The sequence below is a fragment of the Tyto alba genome, unplaced genomic scaffold (genome assembly GCF_018691265.1).
Source record: "Tyto alba isolate M040663 unplaced genomic scaffold, T.alba_DEE_v4.0 Super-Scaffold_8, whole genome shotgun sequence".
Classification (NCBI taxonomy): Eukaryota; Metazoa; Chordata; class Aves; order Strigiformes; family Tytonidae; genus Tyto; species Tyto alba.
In genome coordinates this window covers 22,396,610-22,419,345 of record NW_024881329.1, presented here as the reverse complement: position 1 = coordinate 22,419,345, position 22,736 = coordinate 22,396,610, and the positions used below count along the sequence as shown (strand labels likewise).

At 60.2% G+C, this 22,736-nt stretch overlaps 2 protein-coding genes across 4 annotated transcripts; one reads left to right on the top strand and one right to left on the bottom strand.

Moving 5' to 3' along the window:
• Nucleotides 1-887: 887 nt before the first annotated feature.
• LOC116964008 (natural killer cell receptor 2B4-like) lies at nucleotides 888-6,324 on the bottom strand. Of its 2 annotated transcripts, none has more exons than XM_042784476.1 (9): nucleotides 6,197-6,324; nucleotides 3,581-3,901; nucleotides 3,230-3,508; nucleotides 2,793-2,912; nucleotides 2,219-2,283; nucleotides 2,030-2,095; nucleotides 1,803-1,868; nucleotides 1,588-1,665; nucleotides 888-1,505 (listed from the first exon to the last, which is right to left on the bottom strand). In XM_042784476.1, the coding sequence occupies exons 1-9, from the start codon at nucleotides 6,270-6,272 to the stop codon at nucleotides 1,428-1,430; spliced, it is 1,149 nt and encodes a 382-aa protein (XP_042640410.1). In that variant the 5' UTR covers nucleotides 6,273-6,324; the 3' UTR covers nucleotides 888-1,427. The 2 variants fall into 2 exon arrangements, with proteins under 2 accessions (XP_042640410.1, XP_042640411.1); XM_042784477.1 differs by having other exon boundaries at nucleotides 890-1,505; nucleotides 1,606-1,665.
• A 4-nt stretch (nucleotides 6,325-6,328) lies between these two features.
• On the top strand, nucleotides 6,329-14,684 carry LOC116963990 (natural killer cell receptor 2B4-like). Of its 2 annotated transcripts, none has more exons than XM_042784482.1 (7): nucleotides 6,329-6,612; nucleotides 6,914-6,975; nucleotides 7,805-8,125; nucleotides 8,198-8,476; nucleotides 8,790-9,843; nucleotides 12,203-12,532; nucleotides 13,880-14,684. In XM_042784482.1, exons 2-5 carry the CDS (start codon nucleotides 6,918-6,920, stop codon nucleotides 9,008-9,010), a joined length of 879 nt encoding a protein of 292 aa, XP_042640416.1. In that variant the 5' UTR covers nucleotides 6,329-6,612; nucleotides 6,914-6,917; the 3' UTR covers nucleotides 9,011-9,843; nucleotides 12,203-12,532; nucleotides 13,880-14,684. The 2 variants fall into 2 exon arrangements, with proteins under 2 accessions (XP_042640416.1, XP_042640415.1); XM_042784481.1 differs by having other exon boundaries at nucleotides 6,911-6,975.
• Nucleotides 14,685-22,736: the final 8,052 nt, after the last annotated feature.

The window sequence follows — 22,736 nt, the reverse complement described above, 5'->3', positions numbered from 1 at the left end:
CCAATTACAGCGCTGCGACGGAGCATGGCTGCGGCGGGGGCCCGACGTGCTGATGGATGCAGCAGCCCCCGGGCTCTGTGCTGTCGCCTTCAGACGTTTCTGCTCATCAGGAGCGCAGGGACCCGGCGTTTCAGGCTGCAGAGGGGTTGAGATGTGGCTCCTGCTTTAGCCCCCGCTCGCAGGCAGCAGCCGCAGCCCAGCAAAGACTGTCACCACATCCCCGGCGCCTGCGCTGACGGATTTCCGTCCTTCCTGAACTTTTCCCACCGAATTCAGCCAGCCACAGGCCCTGCTGCCCCCTCTCCATCGAGGCCGCCGGCTGCGTGCGGAGGGGGATGCACCCTGACAGTGCAAGGTGTATTTGCTTCACACCTGCACATCGGGAAAAGCAGAGGATGGGACTCGGGATGGCATAAACCAGCCCAGCTCCAGTGGCAGCACTGGCACGCTGTGCCTGAACCCCCCCATCCACACCAGCACAGCCCCCTAAATTGCAGCCAGACCCCCCCCCCACTTCCCTCCCCGTGCCAGCCTCCCAGCTCAGCTCCGTTAATGATCCCAATTAATGCTCGTTTCACAGGGAGCAGCCACAAAGCTGTTTTGATCCAGGCACTCGGGCACTCGGGGACGTTGCGGAGCCGCCGCCGCTCCCCATGCTGCCATCAAAGTGTCACGTTTCATTTTAATCCCGAAGAAAAGCCCTTGATCTTGCCTTTTGGGAAGATCTTTGAAGCCAGAGTCCCTCTCTCTTCCTCCACCTCCTCCTCCCAGGGCCGCTCGTGTTGGAGGAGCACGGGATAACGTAGGTGGGAAGGGATGTGGCAGCATCCTGGGACTCAGCTCACCGGGGGACTGTCCTGCCCAGGGCCCCCTCTCCCCTACCCGACACACTCAACAACCTCTGCAAAGCACATCTCCGCACGAGGCTGCGATCACTTCAGAGGCTCCTGAGCGACAAACAAGGCAATTCCCACTCCCTCCCCATGCTCAAGGTACATTTCAGGCTATAAACAGCCAGTTAAGCTAATTAAACAAGCACCACAATTGCCTCATGCAGTTCAGCTTATATTCACACCTAAAAAATAAATTCCAGAGGTGTATCGAACCTGTCAAGACCTAAAAAACCCCCCCAGATCACACGCACATCACATATCCTCTCCCCGCCACAACCCCGCCGGTCCAATTTCACATCCATCTCCTCCGAAGGCAGGTTCCCATCGCCGAGTCCTTCCCCCTTCCCTCGCAGGAAAGCCTCCAAGGCGCAGCTGGGGTTTCGCAGCCTTGCAGAAACCCGTGTCTGACCGTTTCCATCCCGAGCGAGCCCTTGGCTTTGCTGGGTGGGATCCCAGTGGGTGCTGGAGGTCTCTGGGTGCTCCGGGAGAAGAGGCCCGAAGGGAAGGGCAGGTCTTGCCAAGACAACCAGGGCACTAGGAGAGGTGATGGCTGGCAGAAGCCAAAGGTGAGGTCTGCAACGGTGGGCACCAGTGTCTAGAACCCCCCGTAGCCTGCAAGGAAAGGGTTAGGGTTAAACACGCCCCCAGCCCCAAAATCTGATGAGCTCTTGGAGAGACCCAAGGCTCATCTCACCGTTCCGGTGCCCGTTACCTCTACGTAGGCAGTGGAAACCAAAGCTCGGTCCAGCCTCTTCCTCCTGAGAGAAGGAGACTGCGGAGCAGAGCAAGAACCTGCCGTTAGGCAACACACGAGCGGGACGGTGAGCCCAGCACCCGGTTGATGAACCGAGGGGACCCGGGTTTCTGGGCCGCTGCAGAGGGGCCGGGGTCACAGCGGGGCAACCTCACCCTCCTGCTGGGCTGAACCGTGGAGTAGATGGTGCAGCTTTCGGGCTCCTGAGAGCATCTGGGTCCCTGCAAGGGAAAAAAACGGTCAAGATGCAGAAAGGAAAAGAAATGTGGGGCAAAAGGTGTGTGGGGGGGGGTGTCTTGGAAGCTGCTGTGGATGTATCCAGCCCAGGGGCTGCACAGCAGCTCCATTCCCACCCCCAACTCCAGCGCAGGACTGACCCTACCTGAGCCTTGTTACAGACGACAGCGTAGATGGTGTTTCCTCCCACGGTGGCTTCACTGGTGCCATTCTGGGGGAGAAAGCAACCCCAGCCTGGTTAAAGGAGCCAACGTGGGGTGACAAACATTTCCAGAGGTCCCGTCCCTCTGGGCCATGCAGGGAGGGGGCACCCAGGGACACCCCCAGCACTCACGGGGTCTCGGTTGGTTCGGGTTTTGCCCACCTCCTCATAGACAGTCAGTGGCTGCTCGACGTGTCCTGGGGGAGTTTGAAGGGTCAGCATAAGGCAGCTGATGTGTTCGAGCCCCCGGATTGGGGGGGTTCAGCCCTCAAGCAAAGCAAAGCGGTGGGAGAAAGAGGTCCCTTGGCAGTGGGAGGTTTCACTTTGTTGGCACCTGGCAGGGGCTGGGGAGGGATGCTCCAGCTCAGCATAAAATGAATATCCAAACCCAAGCAGCCCTCTAGACCCCGTGGGATGAGGCCTCCAGGTTTGGGCACCAATGCCTGGGGTGCTGGCTGCTTCATCCAGCTCATCACCCTGAGTCAGCCGCGATGGGCATAGACCTCGTGCTCTCTGTGGCACCTGGCAGAGGGTGACAGCGCCCAGTGGCTTGTCCCACATCAGCCCCAGGAGGAGGGAGAAGCCCAGGGCCAGCACGGAGAGCGTGGGGAGCGTGACAGCAGTCGGGAGGGAGAGGAGGGGCCGCACAGCCAAAACCCCACAGCTGCCTGTCCCACGAGCCACCACATCAACCCCCGGGACAAACCTGAGGGGTCCTTCCTCCGCTTCTTCCACCAGTAACAGGAGACAGCGAGGGCTATGGAGGTGGCCAGTGCCAGCCCCAGGGCCAAGGCCACTGCCCACTGTGGAATCATACTGAAAAGCCCTGCAGAGGAAGGAGAAGGGTAAAGCTTCGATGTGGGGCAAAGCCTCAAGCTGAACACATTCTCCATCCCAGCACACAGACGACAGCGCAAGGGGAAGAGAATTGGCCAGGAAGCCTCAGCCCTGGTTACTTCACCCTTGCTCAGCTATCACATTTCCTTTCCCAGGAGGGGAAGCTGGCATTTTAACATCAGCATGACGTCCTCCACAGTTTCACTGGCCCAGGAAGGGAGACGAAGGGCCATGAGAGAGGATTGGAAACAGTGCGGCTTGCCCACCCCCCTAAATCTTGCTTTTTCACACCTGAGGACAAATTACCTGAGGCCGCAGCACGGCAGGCTGCCACGATGTCGGTGCTGGCCGTGTCCCAGCTCACCGGGTTGCTCACGTTGCAGCGGCAGACGGTGGGGTCGGTGTCCCCGCGGACCTGCAGCTGCAGCCGGGACTGGGGCTGCGGGGTTCCCGGGGGATCCCCACCACAGGACCAGCTGTAGGAGACATCGCCGGCACCGGGCACGGTGCAGACCAGCGAGAGGTTGCACCGGTCCTGCTCCCGGTGCAGGATGCGCGCGTCCAGGTGTGGCCGGTGGACGGGCTCTGCGGGGACAGAGCCGGTGAGAAGGGATGGGGGGGACAGGGGGACGGGGTGATGGGGACCCAGCTACTCACCCCACACCGACACGTGGAAGCACTGGTCAGTGACAGCGCCTGAGGAGTCCTCAAAATCTGCCCGATACTCTCCACTGTCTGCCGTGCTAACCGGGCTGATCCGCAGGGAGAAGTTTTCCTGCTGGAATTCAGTTCTCCCAGAAAAAGGACTCATGGAAAACTCGACAGACTGATTATGCTCAGCTGTCAGGATCCGGTGCTGGTATCCCAAATCCAGTTTCGCTCTCCACTCAACCCTCACCCACCCCTTCGGGGGTTTCCCCAGCAGAAGCTGCAGCGTTCCCCCGGCAGACACGGCTTGTTCCCGGCAGTTCGGGGATCCTAAAGCAGAGAGGGGTGAGCGAGGGACCGTGGCCCCGGGAGATGCTCCACGGCTGGGGAGGGGGCACGGCCGCTGGATCCCACCCGTGCCCTGGACCTGCAACCCCCAGCACAGCCCCTCCTTGGCTCCCCAGGGACAAGCTCAACCTGGTTCCCCATCAGCACCCCCAGTTGGGGGTTCCCTTCTCTCTGCACCATCCCAGGCTGGTTGTGTGTCTGGCCAGGGATGGCCACAGACCCTCCGATAGTAACATCTAGTTGCTCTTTTGTGCCCCAGCTCCTTCCTTGCCCATCCAGCCTGGGGAACAGCAGGAATTTTACTCACTGGACCCTTTTTTTCTTGAGTCTCTGTGCTCACCTCCCTCTTTTCAGTGCAACCCCGGATGTCAAGGGCTCTGGCAGAAGTGAGATAAAAAAAAAAAAAAGCCCCTAAAACAAACAATCACCCACAGCTGAGTGTGCAGAGTGTGCACAGAGCCTCGTGGCTTCCTCAGGGCTGCATGTGGTCAGGGCAGCGTGGGGGGCTGCCTCAGCCGTTGGTGGACTTTGCAGAGTACAGCTCCCAGAACCTTGAAGCCTTCAGCAAAGCCCAGCTTAGCAAGTGTTAACCCCCCGGCAGCTCGGCTTAGCCCCCCCATCCTGTAGCCTCCGGGGGGGGGGACTTCACCTCTGTGCAACCGGTGTGAACGCGGAGCCCTGCCACCACCTCTGCTACCTCCCCCCTACGGCCAGGAGAGCCCCAGCAACTCCAGCGTAAACCTTGGTCTTTGCAAAGCTGCAGGCATGAGGACGCCTGTCCTCATGGCATCCTGGGGTGCGGAGGGGACACCCCTATACTCCACAGATATAGAAATAGGAAAGGTTGGAGCAAGCAAAGACAGAAGCATCATCTCCCGAGGAAATAAAGGAGCATGCTCCGGAGCAGGCACCATTTATCAGTTCCCACCCAGATGGTTCACACCTGGGACCTGCAGCTCCTTACAAAGGGAGCCCTCCCCACCACTTTGGGTGCTAAAGAGCCTGTGAGAAAGAGGGATTACCACTTACTACTGCTTTGCAGGCATCTAGTACCCCAAGAAAGCTGTGAGGGCACCTTAATGCCCTCATCCTAGGCTCCTGGAGCTGCTCCAGCAAGGACCTGGCCCAGAGACAGGGTGCTAGAGAAGTGAGTGTGCAGAATGGGGGAAGAAATGATGCAAAAAAAAAAAAAAAAAAAAAACACCCTGCAGCCTGGAGAGCTGATCATAACCCCCTGCCTATAGCCAGAGCGAGCGCTGGGTCAGGCCGGTGCAGCACGCCGTAGGTTAACCACACTGGTACCTTCGGGGAGGTTTTGCAGCTCAGCTGAGCCTGTGGCTGCTGCAGGCTCTGCTGCTTCGAGCAAGCAACACCCCATCTTGTACACCCCCGAGCAGCAAAGAGCCTCCCCCCAGCCCTGCACCACCGGGGTGAGTAATGGGGCTGGGAGATGCATCTTGGGGTGGTGGGAGAGGGAAGGTGGAGGTGATGCTCGCCTGGTCGCATCGAGAGCAGGGAAGGGTGGCACGAGGGAGGGTCTGCAGCTGGGAGATGCTCCAGGTCCCCCCAAGCCCCGGCTTTTCTCTGTTCCCCTCATGCAGAAGTTCCTGTTTTTAGGAGCTACCGTCAGCTCCGGAGAAATCAACGGGGGGAAAAAGTGCTGTGTGTGCTCGGTGGAGAGACCTAGCCTTGAAAAAACTGCGTTTCTGTGTGCAGGAAAGGTGGGTGCTGCCCACGGGGTGTGGGTGCTGCTCCGGCGGGGAAGTGGCTTCTTTCGGCCAAGCCCCATGTGCCGTGGGGCAGCAAGGCTGCCCGCAAAGTGGAACTGGCACTGCACGAGAGCCGCTCCCGCTCCGTCTGCTCTGGGCAGGACCAGGCACAGAGAACTAAAGAAAAACCAAAAAAAAAAAAAAAAAAAATCCGAAAAACAAAAAACAAAACAAAACAAAAAAACAAACAAACAAAAAAACAACAACAACAAAAAACCAAACAAACAAAAAAAAAAAAAAAAGGAAAAACAAACCAAAACAAAACAAAAAATCACCCAGCCCCGCTTCATCTCCCCAGGGACCCCTCCGCCTGGCTCGCTCCCCGTCACCCCGCAGCCCTCCCCCGGTCTGAGTGTCTGTGGGCGCTTTGGGGGGCAGCGGCACCGCCAGGCAGCCTTTTCCCCCCGCTCCCCACCCGTGCACCCCCTCGAATGCCGCCGGCGCGGGGGGGGGGCTCACCCACCCCCAGACTCCCCCAGCGAGCCCAGCACCGCGTCCCCCTCCTCACCTCGGCCGCCGGTCGCGGCCAGCAGCACCAGGCACAGCAGCACCGCCGGGCACCGGGGACCCCCATCCCGGCGCATCTCCGGGGAGCGGGGGGCACTCAAATGAGCTCCCTGCAACCAGGGAGCTGCAACCCCCCCCCCCCCCGGCCCCCCCCTCCCCAGCGACTGTCCAGCAGCAACTTCCTCTCCCGCCTGCGGTTCCTTTGCACCCTCCGCTTCTGTGTGATCTCCTCCACGTCGCCGCTCTCACCCCCGCTGTGTCCCCCCCCCCGCCCCCCCAGCCCAACCCTCCACCGGGGTGGATGGCGGGGTACCCCAGGAGTAGAGCACGGTGCAGAGGGACGTGTCGCCAGCTGCCCCAGAGAGCTTGGCTGTGGGACTGGGCGGCTACAAACCTCAGAGGAAACTAATTACCCAGGTCTGGAGGCGGGGGGGGGGGGGGCAGCGGTTTTTGGGGGGGTTTTGCTTTCCCTTTGCAGCTTGCGTCGGGAGAAGCTGCACGGCGGCGGTTTGTAACGTGTGGACGCATCTGCCGGCCCCGAGCAGCAGGATCGGGCCCATCGGGGAGCCCAAAGATTCCCCCCCCCCCCCCAACCCGGGGTGAGGGGGCTGGGGGGGGCTCCCAGGAGATGTGGGGGGCAGCGGATGCAGAGCTGGGGCTGAGCCTCCCCCCACGCCTGCCCTGAGCTTCCGCCCCAATTCCTGCCTTGCCCCAGCAGAGCCATGGAGCATGACGTCCTCCTCCTCCTCCTCTCCTTCCTCTTCCTCTGCCGAGCCCGAGGTAAGTGCGTGCAGGTGGCACCCGGCTCTGCCACGGGAGCTGCAATGAGTTGTGTCCAGCCTCTGCGCCAGGCATCCGCGTGGGGCCGGCAAGATCCTTGGGAAACCGCTTTTAAAAGCTTGCCCAGGGTCAGTGCGTGGCAGTGGACCGGTTTTTGGTTTTCTTTTCTCGTGCGAACTAGCAAGCAAAGGGCTTGTTACAGGATCAGAGCACTCTCTTGGGTTGTCAGGGGAGGACAAAATACCTGAACAAATTGAAGCTGAAAGCAAAAGGCTCTTCTTGAGGGTCAGAAAGTTTCAGCGCTACGGGTATCGCTTAAATTGGGCCATTGAGATGGAATTATTGTGAAAAATTGTCCAGTTCTTAAAGAAAAGGCTGCATGTCTAGGAAAAAATGCTCTGCTCATGAGGCTTTAACTTGTAGGAGGCACAGGGGAGGGCGGTGAGCGACAGCTTTGTCAGAGCTTCCCCTGCGTTTGGAAAATGGGATTCCCTTTCTATTAGCCTAGGATAGCAAATACCTGTTAGGAGAAAACAACACCCAGAGGGTATAGCTGGGAGCGTCTGTTTCTCACCAGCCAAAGGTAGGAGGACATGAGAAAAGGGGAAACTCAAAACAGCTTCCCAAACTGCGCTCGGCCGCCCGGGGGGAGCCAAGGAGGGGCTGGAGGCACACGATGCCTGAGGCTCCGAGCCCCAGATCCCCAGGGACGGACAGAGCCGGGCTGTGCCGGGTGTGGGACCCCCTGTATGGCAGCGGCCGTGCCCCCTCCCCAGCCGTGGAGCATCTCCCGGGGCCACAGTCCCTCGCTCACCCCTCTCTGCTTTAGGATCCCCGAAGTGCCGGGAACAAGCCGTGTCTGCCGGGGGAACGCTGCAGCTTCTGCTGGAGAAACCCCCGAAGGGGTGGGTGAAGGTTGAGTGGAAAGCGAAACTGGATTTGGGATACCAGCACCGGATCCTGACAGCTGACCATGATCAGTCTGTCGAGTTTTCCATGAGTCCTTTTTCTGGGAGAACTGAATTCCAGCAGGAAAACTTCTCCCTGCGGATCAGCCCGGTTAGCACGGCAGACAGTGGAGAGTATCGGGCAGATTTTGAGGACTCCTCAGGCGTTGTCACTGTCCAGTGCTTCCACGTGTCGGTGTGGGGTGAGTAGCTGGGTCCCCATCACCCCGTCCCCCTGTCCCCCCCATCCCTTCTCACCGGCTCTGTCCCCGCAGAGCCCATCCACCGGCCGCACCTGGACGTGCGCATCCTGCACCGGGAGCAGGACCGGTGCAACCTCTCGCTGGTCTGCACCGTGCCCGGTGCCGGCGATGTCTCCTACAGCTGGTCCTGTGGTGGGGATCCCCCGGGAACCCCGCAGCCCCAGTCCCGGCTGCAGCTGCAGGTCCGCGGGGACACCGACCCCACCGTCTGCCGCTGCAACGTGAGCAACCCGGTGAGCTGGGACACGGCCAGCACCGACATCGTGGCAGCCTGCCGTGCTGCGGCCTCAGGTTTGTGGAGGGAAAAAAAATCATTTTGGGGAGAGGTTTCTTGCCCCTCTTCAGCTCCAAAAGGAGGTTTGGGGTTTAAATCCATCCGGGATAAATAAGTGGGAGATGTAGCCACGGGCTGCGGGCGCAGAGAAGCGTGCAGCCGGCGTGTGAGGTGCTGTGTGGCTGGGAATCGGTGCTGGCAGTGGTGGGGACGTGGAAGGATCAGTCCCCACAGATGCTCTGAGTCTGTGCTGTGGGCAACCTGGCCTCGGTGCCCCTGGGGGGGCAGGGGATGCCCCCCCACCACCACCCTGTTTCTATCTATTTACAGGCAGTTTGTGGCCCTACTGCAGAGTGAAGGGGCTGCTCTGCCTTCTGGTGCTGGGCAGCCTGCTCACAGCCGTGGCCGTCACCCACGTCCTCCTCCGGCCCTGCAGACCCTCTTCCCGTGGCTCTCCCCGCTCGTCGAACCCCCAAAGGGTCTCTGTGGATCAAGTCAGGCCTCCAGACGCCGCACCAAATGAACTGCTTCCAACCGTGGAGAGCTGTTAACCCACCTGAGCATGGATTAAAGAAAAGTTGTTTTTTTTTTTTCCCCTCAGCATTCTGTATTTTGGGTTCTCGAACGAATTCCGAGCTGTTCTGGGGAGAGGACAGACCAAATGGGCTGCAGGGGGTTTCACCTCAAAGGATGAAGCTCCCCCCCCCAACAGCCCAGGGCAAAGCTTCCCCCCCCATCCCAGAAGAGACCCCCAGGGTGGGGTTGTCCCACGAGCAAAGGGGGGACATGATCCACTCCCCGGCGTCCTGCCAGCCCCCCGCTCTGGGACAGAGCCATCCCACAGGGACCGGGATGCGGGGGACTGAGGAGCATCGCCCCAGCCTCACGCCAGCTCTCCTCCCCATCCTTTCACGAAGCAGATCGGCGCGTCGCCTGCTCGTCGCCAGAGATTTATTCCCTCTCCCAAATCTCCCGACTCCAGATCTGCCGCGTAGAGATAAACCACGGACAGGGAGCCACGTGGAAGGAGCATCGTGTCATCTGGGCGCAGCAGCAGTTTGTGGGTCCCTTATCTAACCCCGGCCGCCAGAAACCACCTCATTAAATCACTGGTGTAGATATTAATGAGCTTGTCCTGAGCGTGATTTTTACCATGATTCAGCGGTACTCTCGGCTTTTCCTGCGATATCGGGGATGCCACAGCCCCACTGAAGCCAAGTGTCCCCCGTGCTCACTGTGTCCCCTGCCCGACAGCATCGTTCGGGGCTGGTGGGTCTTGGGGAGCGCTGGAAGAGAGCAAGAGGCGCCGGGGCTGGGAGCCCCTAATCCGATCTCCCCGCCGTCTGCTTCTGCCCTCCGATCCGCCCCCGCTAATCACCTTACGGTAAGCTCATTGCCGTCGCGGTGGCCCGAGCCATCCCCCAGCCCTGCTGCCGGGCAGGGAAACCCTGCCTGGGAACTGGGTGATGTATGGGGGGGGGGGGGGGGGGGAGTCGGGGTTCCCCGTTGCGGAACGGCCACCCCGGGCGCAGGGGCTGTTGGCTGGTTCTGCTGAGAACCGGGCGAACGGCTGCGAAAGGGGCAGATGCCCAGGAAAAGTTCTGGGAAAAGGCCACGGCACGGGGAGCGGGGCGGGATGGGATCTGCTCAGCCTCTCCAGCAGCCGGAGCAGGTTTCCTACAGCAACCAGGGTGCAACAGCTTCAACCCCACTGGGGGTGGGGGGTGTGGGGGGAAACTGAGGCACGGCCTGACCCCCCCCCCACAAGCCGGAGCCAGCTGGAAGGAGCTTCAGCATCTTTCCCTCCCCACGCAGTGACGTGGGACGCGCCGGCTCCCACAGCCCCTTCCTCCCCCTCGCCGGCAGAGGAGCAAAAAAAAAAAAAAAAAACCAAAAACCTAATTAAGGCTACAAAGGGAAAAGCAGCGTTTTGCAAGGTTGAAAACCTCCGCTCCAGAGAAGGGGCTGAGCCGATTAATTAGAGCTTTTGTCTGCAGCTCCATTCAGCATGTAGGGAACAATTTACATCAAGGGGACCTTCCTTGGGCTGGAGAAGCTTTGCCCGGGGAGCGCACGAGGCGGGGGAAAAATGGAAAGGAAAGAAAGGGGAACATTTACCACATTTCGTGGACCACGTTGAGGAGGAAGGGAAGACGCTGCATGCTTGAGGCACCGCATTGCAGAGGGTGTTTTTATTCAGCGCATCATCCACGCAGTTTCTCCTTCCCCTTCCAGCTAAATTTGGCCCAGGAGCTGCGCGGGCGAGCAGGGCGGTGGAGGGTTGGGGGGTTGTGTGTGTGTTGAGGGGGGGGGGTCTGTGCAGGCAGAGCTGCTCCTGGCTTGGGGACACGGGGCTGATTCCCCGGCCCCGGTGTCCCTCCGGTGTTCAGGATCGCGGCTGCACGGGGCAGGTGGTGCTGCAGGATGGGAGTGGGAAGCGAGCGGCCATCCCGCACGAGGTTTTCACACAGATGTCACCATCGGGGTCCCCCTGGGGACCCCCACAGCCCCCCTCCCCCCCCCCCCCTCCATTCTCAGCCAGGCAGCTTTCCGAATGCTTTTCTGTTTTAATAGGCCTGCAGCCCGTCCCCGCAGCATCCCGTCTGTGCTCCGCTTCTAAACCATGGAGGGAGGAAAAGCCACATTTTTTTTTTTTTTTTTTTAACCAAAATACTCTTCCAGGCTGGCGCGTGGCTCTGCCCGAGAGGTGGCAGCATGCGACCGCGCTCTGTGGCAGCCGGGCTGGGTTTGTCCCTGGGGGGGCTTGAGCCTGGCCTTGATTGAGGTCCTTGAAGCCCCCCCCCCAGCACCCATCCCACAGGAGCTGGCTCCCTGCACTGATCCCACATCACTCGGGGAAGAAATAACTGGGTGGGAACCTTCGCTTCGGAGCAGGATAGGGATGGAGGATGCATTGTTGAGGGGATAGCATCCAGGGGAAAGCAAGTTTCCACGGAGAGCATCTCATACAAGGACTGAACCTCCCGTGGCCCCAGCTAAAATTCACCTGTCCTGCAGCCGTGTCCCTGCTCCCAGCTGGTTCCGACGGGAAAAGGGCTGGGATGTCCAGGGGAAGGACCCCAGCCCCAGCTCTGCCCGTGTCCCCCAGCCAGTTGCATCCCCCCCAAGTGGGATCTTAAACCCCTGCTTCCCGTCGCCTCCGCCGGGTTATTCATCATCCCCGCAAGATCCTGGGGAAGTAGGAGCTGCTGTTTCACCTCCTGCTCATCCCAGGGCAGAGTCAGACCCTGTCACATCCTGCCAGACACCAGCTTCCTCCATGAAACCAGTCCCACCCGCTAAGTCACCACTTCTCTCGCCCCCACCAGCACCCATGTCCTTCCTGGCAGGGAGCCTTGTGCAATCCCTCTTTATCAGCGTTGCCCCCATCCCCAGAGGCATTTTCTAAGCTCAGCCCGGTGGGTTGGGGATGGTAGTGTCTGCTCAGCCACCCCCACGCAAGGAGGGGACATGACTGGAGCCATGCTTCTCCTCTGCGTGCTGCTGGCTGGGGGTAAGGATGCTCCTGGGACTTGAGTGGGCCATTTATCCCCGCAGGATGTCAGGGTAGGTGGGCTGGAGCATCCTGGCTGCGCCAGCATCCCTCCCCAGGGATGCTTTGGGGTGCTTTTTTTTGTGTGGGGGGGGGAGGGCATGGGATAGAGACCTCCCTCGTCCTTGCAGTCACTGCTGTGGTGGTGTGTCCCCACCCCAACCGTCTCCTGGCACCCGGTGCCTTGCAGGTCTGCAGCTTTGCTGTGGCACGGAGATGCTGGAGGGGCTGAAGGGACAGTCCCTCTTCTTCCCGGCCCTGCACCCCATGACTGAGGCCATCGTGCGGGTCACCTGGATGTCCTGGGAGACCCACATCGCCGAGGCCAAGCCCAGGCAGAAGATGGTCACCACCAACTACCTGCCCCACTTCCACAGCCGGCTGTTCATTCACTCCACCAACCTGTCCCTGGAGATCAGACCCCTGGAGCTGGTGGACAGCGGGAGGTACAAGGTGGTCGTGGACACCTCGTCTGACCCCACCAACCCAAAGACCTTTTGCTACTTTTTGCTGGTTCATGGTGAGTCCGAGGATGGTGGGAGGAGGGGCACGGGGACCAGGCTTGGGTTCCGTTCACCCCGGGCATGTCCCCATGTGGGTGGGCTGCCACTGCATGAGGTCCCCAGCCCCAAGCCCACCCCTGCAACCGCCCCTCGACCATGAGGACGAGCCCAGGACGGTCATGTGCCTGGTGGAGAAATTCCCCTTTCCTCTTTCAGTGTCTGTTCTCATCTGCTGCACCCACTGTCCCCATCCCTGGTGGCACCCAGACCCCCCCTGGGGTGCTGCACCCACTGTCCCCATCCCTGGTGGCACCCAGACCCCCCCTGGGGTGCTGCACCCACTGTCCCCATCCTTGGTGGCACCCAGACCCCACCCCCCCGGGGTGTTGCACCCATCCCTGGTGGCACCCAGACCCCCCTGGGCTGTGGCACCCACTGTCCCCATCCCTGGTGGCACCCAGACCCCCCCTTGGGGTTCTACACCCACTGTCCCCATCCCTGGTGGCACCCAGACCCCCCCTGGGGTGCTGCACTTGCTGTCCCCATCCTTGGTGGCACTCAGACCCCCTTTGGGGTGCTGCACCCACTGTCCCCATTCCTGGTGGCACCCAGACCCCCCCTGGAGTGCTGCACCCACTGTCCCCATCCCTGGTGGCACCCAGACCCCCCCCTGGGGTGCTGCACCCACTGTCCCCATCCCTGGTGGCACCCAGACCCCCCCTGGGGTGCTGCACCCACTGTCCCCATCCCTGGTGGCACCCAGACCCCCCCTGGGGTGCTGCACCCACTGTCCCCATCCTTGGTGGCACCCAGACCCCACCCCCCCGGGGTGTTGCACCCATCCCTGGTGGCACCCAGACCCCCCTGGGCTGTGGCACCCACTGTCCCCATCCCTGGTGGCACCCAGACCCCCCCTTGGGGTTCTACACCCACTGTCCCCATCCCTGGTGGCACCCAGACCCCCCCTGGGGTGCTGCACTTGCTGTCCCCATCCTTGGTGGCACTCAGACCCCCTTTGGGGTGCTGCACCCACTGTCCCCATTCCTGGTGGCACCCAGACCCCCCCTGGAGTGCTGCACCCACTGTCCCCATCCCTGGTGGCACCCAGACCCCCCCCTGGGGTGCTGCACCCACTGTCCCCATCCCTGGTGGCACCCAGACCCCCCCTGGGGTGCTGCACCCACTGTCCCCATCCCTGGTGGCACCCAGACCCCCCTTGGGGTGCTGCACTTGCTGTCCCCATCCTTGGTGGCACTCAGACCCCCCCTGGGGTGTTTCCCCCATCCCTGGTGGCACCCAGACCCCTCCCCATCCCCAAAACAGCCACCTGCCCCACAGCTCACGTCCCGCCCCATGTCCCCCAGATGACTCACCCAAGATGGTGACCGGGACCAGTGACACAGGAGGACAGAGCAGGAGCACGGCAGGACCCCGGGGAGTGACCGAGCCCCTCGACACCGACACCGTGACGCAGGGAGCTGCTGGGGGGCAGCCCCCGGGCAATGGTGGGGGGCCGGGGGCGTGCGGGGCGCAGGACCGCTACTGCGTGGTGAAGGGGTATCTCGTGGCCGCCGTCTTCGGGCCGCTGCTGGTGCTGGTGGCTGTCATCCACGTCATGACCAGGGAGCCGAGGCTGGGGGGCTGAGCCCCCCCGGTGTCACCGCCCCGCAGGGCCCATCCCCACGGCAGCGTATTCGGGTCTGCGGGAGCGGTGGCTCCCCTGCCTCAGTTTCCCCAGGTTGGGAAAGCTGAGACTGTTCTGCTGAAAGCCCCTCGAGGGTGCAAAATAAAACCCAGTTTCCTCGTCCGTTGCACAAGCAGCCGCCCCAAAATGTGGCAATGCTTCTTCCTCTCAGAGGTCACTGCAGCCCCCGAGGGGGACCTGGCAGTCCCAAAACACATCCCGGCACAGCCCCTGCACCGAGCGTGCCGCGGCGCCGGGTCTCAGCACACCCATTCCAGGGACACCTCCGTTACTGGGGCATCATCGGTTTCATATTTACAGCCCCAAATCCAGTGCAAGATAATAATTCAGCGTCTCATAAAACCTTCTATAGTTTATAATAAGTGAATTATTTACTGGTGACCCTGACTAAATGCTGAGCAGCATAAATTATTGAGCGGCAGATCTGTCAAAAAGTTCTCATAAATAAGTTATCTGGTGCCGTCTTAATGTTCCCAGTAAATTACTCATTCAATCTCCCGTCTAAATGCTCTCCTGGGGAAATTACTCGTGCCTGCTGATTTATGAATTAGGCCTGGGCAAATAAGGACGATTAGGAAGGAGAGCCCTGCCAGGACACCCAAGGGTTTCGCTTCTCCGTGACGTTTCATCCCGAGCCCATCCCTGGTGCTGCCCCGGCCGGCAGCCGCTGGGTAGCAAGCAGGATGGAGCCTGGCCTGCCCTCTGTGCTGGTCCCAGGGAGACCGTCCCCACCTTTGGGCGCTCAGCACCCTCCTTCCAGCCACAGGCACCAGCCAGGCAGCGATCGTGGGGTTGGGCAGAGATCCTGGGGTCGGGTAGTGATCCCAAGGTTTGGCAATGATCCCGGGGTCCCACAGCGATCCCGGGGTCGGGCAGCGATCAGAGAGTCAGGCAGAAATCCCGGGGTCCCACAGCGATCCCAAGGTTGGGCAGCAATCTTGGGGTCCCGCAATGATCCTGGGGTCAGGCAGCAATCCTGGGGTTCCACAGCAAACCCGGGGTCCCGCAGCAATCCCAGGATCAGGCAGCAATCCCAGGGTCCCACAGTAATTGTGGGGTCCCACAGTGATCCCGGGGTCCCACAGCGATCCTGGGGTCCCACAGCAATCTCAGGGTCCCACAGTGATCCCGGGGTCCCACAGCAGTCATGGGGTCCCACAGCGACCCTGGGGTCCCACAGCAATCTCGGGGTCCCACAGCTCCCTGCAGCAATGACCGGAGAAGCAGCGTCCACTCCCAGCCCCGTTCCGCTATTCCCCATTGCAGGGGGGAGCCCGAGGGGCTCCCTACGATCCGTGAGCCTTCCCCCCAGCACCCCAAACACCTCAAGCAACCCCACGGCAGCCCCGGGCTCGTTACCTGTGCTTTATGGCCTGCAAGCTATGGCACACCACGCTGGCCATATGTTTTATTGCCATTATAATCATCGCCCGGCAAGCACGAGTTTCCATCTCCCCCAACAAGCCTAAATCCTCCCTGCCAGCAGCCTGGGGTTGCTCTCGATGTCTCAAGCACATCAAGAACCATATTTCTACCAGGTCCTGGGTGTAATTAAAGTGTCACCCGAGGAGTGTGACAGCCACGACCCCGACGCAGAGGCAAAGCACAAAGTCACGAGCCCCGGGAGGGGACTCCTCCGATTGAACCATCCCTCTCCCTGCCACCGGCGCGCGGGAATTGCAGCCTCTTTCAATTAATCTCTTTGCTCTGGCTCTTATTCAGTAAAAAAATGTTTCTATAAATATATTAACAACAAAAGGAGCGCTAAGGAGAATCTCCATCCTTTGTTGGATGCGGGGGAAAACATAGCGACAAAGGCTGAGGAAAAGCTGAGGTACTTAATGCCTTGTTCGCCTCCATCTGTAATAGCAAGACCGTTTTTTTCTCGGGGTACCCAGCCCCCTGAGCTGGAGGCAGGGACGGGGAGCAGAACGGAGCCCCCACAATCCGAGGGGAAATGGTCAGCGAGCTGCTACACCCCTTAAACACACACAGGTCTACGGGGCGGATGGGATCCAGCCAGGGGTGCTGAGGGAGCCACTTCCCATCATTTCTCAGCAATCCGGGCTCACCGGGGGGGTCCCGGGTGTCTGTACGAGACAACCAGGCGATCAGGCAGCACGGGTTTATGAAAGGCAGGACCTGCCTGACAAACCTGGTGTCACCTTCCGTGACAAGGTGACCCGGTTACCGGATGAGGGAAAGGCTGTGCAGGTTGTCTGCCTGGACTTTAGCAAAGCCTTTGACTCCATTTCCCACAGCATTCTCCTGGAGAAACTGGCTGCTCCTGGCTTGGGCAGTTCTGTTTAACTGGGCCCGGTTCTGTTTAATATTTTTATTGGGCTGGACAAGGGGATCGAGTGCACCCTCAGTAAGTTTGCAGGTGACACCAAGTCGGGCGGGAGCGTTGATGTGCTGGAGGGTAGGGAGGCTCTGCAGAGGGGTCTGGACAGGCTGGAGCGATGGGCCAAGGCCAGTTGTACGAGGTTCAGCGAGGCTGGGTACCGGGTCCTGCACCTGGGTCACAACACCCCCCTGGAATGTGACAGGCTGGGGGCGGAGGGGCTGGAAAGTGGTGGAAAAAGACCTGGGGGTGTTGGTCGACAGCCGGCTGGTGGTGTGCCCAGGCGGCCAAGGAGGCCAACAGCACCTTGGCTTGTGTCAGAAATAACGTGGCCAGCGGGACTGGGGATGCGATCATCTCGTTGGACTCGGCGCTGGTGAGGCCACACCTCAAATAGTGGGTTCAGGTTTGGGCTCCTCGCTACAAGAAAGACATTGAGGTGCTGGGGAGTGTCCAGAGAAAGGCAAGGAAGCTGGTGAAGGGTCTGGAGAGCAAGTCTGATGAGGAGCCGCTGAGAGAACTGGAGGGGTTCAGCCTTGGAGAAAAGGAGGCTCAGGGGAGACCTTATCGCTCTTGGAAATCACTGCTACTCACTATAACCCGAAAGGAGGTTGTAGCCGCATGGGGTCGGTCACTTCTCCCAAGCAACAAGCAAGAGGATGAGAGGAAACACCCTCAAGTTGAGCCAGGGGAGGTTTAGGTTGGAGATGAGGAAAAATTTCTTCACCAAAAGGGTTGTCAAGCACTGGAACGGGCTGTCCAGGGCAGCGGTGGGGTCACCGTCCCTGGAGGGGTTTAAAAAACGTGTAGACGTGGCGCTCGGGGACGTGGTTGAGAGGGGAACTTGGCAGCGCTGGGTTAGCGGTTGGACTCGATGATCTTAAAGGTCTTTTCCAACCTAAATGATTCTGTGATTTTGTGATCATTCCAGGAGCAGAGCTGATTGAAATAATACATTAAGCACGGCTCGACCTCGTGGGGCGATGGGATGGGGTTGTGCTTTCCCCGTGACGAGGCACAGCCTGTGACAGAGACAATTAAATCAGTTTTGGAGGATGATGAATGTGGGCGGGGGGAGGCAGGAGAGAGGAAAATTCACGTGGGAGAGCTGGGGGTTTTAATGGCAGACTGGGGTGCCGCATGGTTATTTGCAGTGGGAGAGCAGGATTTGTCCCCGGGGAGGGGATGGGGACGGGGACGGGTCTCCCTGGGGATGCTCCAGTGCAAAGGCCACCCCGACCGCCCCGCCGGGTCCCCACGGGATCCCGTCCACCCATCACCCGCGCGCCAGGCCTGCGCCAGTGTTTGCTTTAATAATTGAATGCCAGTTTGGGAGACAATTATTTATTTAAAGGAAACAGCGTGTTAACAAGAACACGATCTAATCCCGGTGACAGATGTCTTCTTTATTAGCACCTCTGTCCGAGAGCCGAGCCCGGGAGGCAAACAAACAAACGCGACAAATAAAACCCTAGTTAGAAGATGTAAGCACACGCCAGAAATTAGCGTGAGGGGGGGAAAAATAAATATTAAAAGGTGGTGGCACCCCTGTGGTGGCTGCTCGTGCCGGGCGGGGTGGAGGGAGGTGATGCTCAGAGCCGGGGCTGGACCAGCCCTGGGGTGATGCTGGAAATGGTGTTTTGGTTAAATCGCCGGCTAGACGGCACGTGGCCCCCCCCCGGGGACCGGAGATGCTGGGTGACGTGTCCCCTTTTCACCCTGCGACACCCAAATCTGCTTTTCTTGTCTGAGCCCCGCACCAGGGAGCAGCAGGATTTGGGAGATGGGGAAACTGAGGCAGCGAGGAGCAAAGGGACGTGTCTCGAGGAACCCTTCGTGGAGGAAACCCCGATCGTGGTGACGGGGAAGGAGGGGCAGTGGGTTACGGGGACGGGATTAGCGCTGGCAAACCAGGCTCAGCGCTCGGCCGCCGTCTGGGGCTAGGGGCAGGGAAAGAGGATTTTTCCCCCCCCCCCCCCCTTTTAGTCCAAGGTGCTGTCGGGGGGTGGCTGGGTGAGCAGTTTGGGGTGCTGGGGTCGGGGTCGCGATGGCCGGGGCAGGGCCCGACTGCATCCACCCCGGCTCGGCTGAGAACGGCAGCGCTCGAGGCAGCGATGGATGCCACAGCCCACCAGCCCCGCGGGGGCTCTCCGGCACGTCCCCATCTGTTTGGTGTCCGTTTAGCAAATGCCTCCGTGAGGACCCAGCTGCGAGCTGGCACCCAGCACCCGGCTGGCACCTGGCACCCAGCTGGCACCCAGCACCCAGCTGGCACCCAGCACCCACCCCGAAACAGGCTGGGGAAGCCAAAGCGTCTGGTCCCCCCGGGAGCATCTCCCAGGCTGGAACCCCACCTCAACCACCTCTCCCTAGGGCACATCTGTGTGCCAAAAAAATAAAGGAAATAAAGAAAAAACAGCATCAGCGAGTTGTGGAGGCTCTGGCGCCCAGTGGGGATGCTCTGATGTCTAATATAGAGTTGAGCCTACCGAGCGCAGACCCAGCAGCTCTCCCCAGCCCCCTTCTCGCCCCATCTCCTTTATCCCGGTGACTTTGACCCGCTTGTGAAATTTGTTTTAAATCAGCCAAGCAGTTGAGGAGTTATTGGCAGGGGGGAAGGAGGCCGGAGTGGCGAGAGGAGCTGCCTTTCCTTAGGAAATCGAGTTTCCTGCAGCTCTTTGCAAATCACCATCCACCGAGCAGGCAGGAGCTGGGCAAGCAGCGCCCGCCGCAGCCCCTCCTGGAAGGCACTTAATTACCGTGGAATAGAGGTCACGCCGGCAGGAGCACACGAATGCAGGCAAAGAGGCTTCCTAGTAATTGCTTTTTTTAAAAAAAATAAATAATAATAATAATAATAAAGAGGCCTAACGCGGGTCTGAAGGGCTGGGGTATACAGACTGCTCCAGCCTGGCTGCTCATTTAAGCGGGGAATTCACCTGCCTTTCCCTGCCGAGGTGCTTTTCATAAGCCAAAATATATCTCAAATTATTTGTTGTGTGAAATCCCTTCCCCTCCACCCCGCTTCAGCCGCAGCAGGAGCATCAGGCACTGAGACTCCCCAGGGCCCCGCAGTGCTGACCCGGCACGGACCGGGGCCGGCTAACGAGCGGCTTCGTTAGCCATTCCGCTCCAGCGCGTCGCTCGTAATGAGGAAAAGCGAGCGGCTGCCTCCAAATGGGTTCTGGAAGCTGCTCGGAGACATTAGGCTCTGTATAAATATCATTATGATTGTTATTATTATTGGCGCAGATGGGCTTTCACGGCCCGCCGCGCACCGCGGGAGATCCTGCTCCGCCTCCGGTGCTTGGCGAGCGGGAGAAAACAAAAATTGCCGATGCCAGTCGCGGCTCCGCACGGTGCTGGGGGGCGCCGGGCACCCCCCCCCCAGCCTCGGAGCCTGAGGGAGAAGGGACCCCTCGCCCGGCACCGCGGGGACCCTGCCACGAAGGGTGTCCCCAGGGCCGCGCCGGCCGGGACGGGTTTGCTCAATGCGCCCCGACGCCGGGGTTGATGGGCCTAACGCCAAGCCGGCCAGGCCACGCTGCCCCACGGGGACTTTGCCCCCCTCAATCTGGCAAAGTTGAGGGGTTTGGAGGGGGGCCCAGGCTGCCCCCCAAGTCCCCGTCCCCCGGCTGCCCCCGCCGTGGCTTTCTCCTCTCCTCCCGTCAGCAAATTCCCGGCGGCCACCGCCACTCCTCCCTGACCTCTCTCCCCTTCCTCCGTGCTCGACAAACTCCTTCATATTCCTCTCCACTCCGCGGCCATCTCCTCTCCTACTCAAATTCCTCCGGGCGGCTGCAAGAGTGGGAAGGGGGGGGGGGACAGGGAGGTGGGGGGGGGTGGCAGCTCCGTGGGGCCCCTCGAGACCCTCCAGCACCACGGGAAGAATTTGGCTGGATTTGGGGTGAGAGGAACCCACGGCACAGCCACGCTCCCCCCAGCGTCCCCCCCCATCCTTGTGTGTTCCCCCCCCCCGCCATGCCGATCCGGACACAACCTGCATCGCCCACAAGCCGCCTCTCCCGAGGAGAACCGCTGTTATTACTTTTAATAAAACAGCTTTTTATTTTCATCTCTTTTTATTGTAATCATCCGTCTCGGCCACTTCGGAGCCACGGAGGCTCCTGGGGGCTGTGCCGGGAGGGGCTCGGCGGTCCCTGGGTGAAACCCCACCCCGGGGGGCAGCGGGTCCCCCGGAGAAAAGCCGAAGCTGAATGAAGGCGCTGAGGAAGAGGAGGGAGGCTGGACCCCCCCCCAAGCAGGGAGCCGAGGGGGGACCCCGCACCGAGAGCCACCCCCCCTGTGTCGCACAAGGGACGCCGGGGATGCGGCGGCCACCGGCACGGGGTGCGGGACCCCCACCTGCCCTATGGCCAAGGGGGGAAAAAAAACCCCACATCTTTTCAAGAAATCCCCATTAGAGCCAAAAAAAAAAAAAAATCGGCGTTTCCGCTGTGGCGTGGGGTGGGACAACTCCCGCTCCTGCACACCCCCCCGCCCCCGGCCACGCTGGCGGAGAGAGGGGTGCCAGGCGCTGGATCCCACTCGCCGCAGGGTTTGCTGTAAACCCCCTCAGGGCTGGAAATTCTATTGGAGGGGGAAAAGCTTAAAAAAAAAAAAGAAAAAAAAAGGAACTCAACAACCCCCTCAAAAAAAAAACAAAACAAAAAATAAAAATTGCCAAAACACCACAGCATGAAAACTGAAGGTTCGGTGTTTGCTGAAGGCTCAGGAGGCAAGAGGAGCTGATGCTCCCCTTTGGCTGGAGCTTGAGGAAGAGGAAGAGGAAGAGGAAGAGGAAGAGGAAGAGGAAGAGGAAGAGGAAGAGGAAGAGGAAGAGGAAGAGGAAGAGGAAGAGGAAGAGGAAGAGGAAGAGGAGGAAGAGGAAAGGCTGCAGGGAGTGTGGGGAGAGGGCGCTGAGGGGGCCCCTGGCCCCGGGGTGCTGCGGGGTCCCTGCTCCCAGCTGGCTGCAGTGCGCACACGGCCGAGCGCGTCCCCACGCGGACACACACACGTGCACATGGGTGGACCCGCACATGGGTGTGCAAGGCTGGCACGCACACGTGTGTGCGCTGGCGTGAGAGGGCCAAGCGGCGCGCGTGGAAGAAGCCCGACGTGCACACACTGCGGGCGTGAACGCGCGTGCAAACACCCCGGCGTGCAAAGCAACAGGAGGAGGCACGCCCCCGACATACATGTACACAGCCCAACACGCATGTACACATGCCAACATGCACACGCAAGTAAGCAAGCACCCCAACATGCATGTACACAGCCCAAAATGCATGTACATAACCCAACACACATGTACATAACCCAACACGCACATGCACACAAGTGCACTCCCCAACACACATGTACATGCCTCAACTGCACACCCACCCAAACACACACCACAACACACATGTATGCACCCCAACATGCATGTACACAGCCCAACATGCATGTATACATCCCAACATGCACACGCATGCAATCATGCACTGCAACACACATGTATGCACCTCAACATGCATTTATGCACTGCAACATGCGCACACACGCAAGTGCACACCCCAGCACGTCTTCACACCCCAACACACATGTCTGCACCCCAACACACGTTTACACCCCAACATGCACACACAAGAGGACACCCCAACATGCATGTACATACCCCAACACACATACACATGCAAGCATGCATCTCTACACACATGCCTGCACCCCAACACGCATGTTCACACCCCAACGTGCATGCTGACACCCCAACATGCATACATATGCAAGCATGCACCCCAACATGCATGTACACACCCCAACACGCACACACACAAGTGCACACCCCAACACACATGTATGCACCCCAACAAGCATGTTCATCCCCCAGGATGCATGTACACATCCCAACACACACACACATGCAAGCATGCACCCCGATATGTACGTTCACGCCCCAACACACATGTTTGCACTGCAACATGCATGAGGACACCCCAATATACACACACGCACAAGCGCACACCCCAACACATGTTCCTGCCCCAACATGCATGTTCCCACCCCAACACCCATGTTCCCACCCCAACAGGCATACACATGCAAGCACGCACCCCAACACACGTTCCCACCCCAACACACGTTCCCACCCCAACACACGTTCCCACCCCAACACACGTTCCCGCCCCCA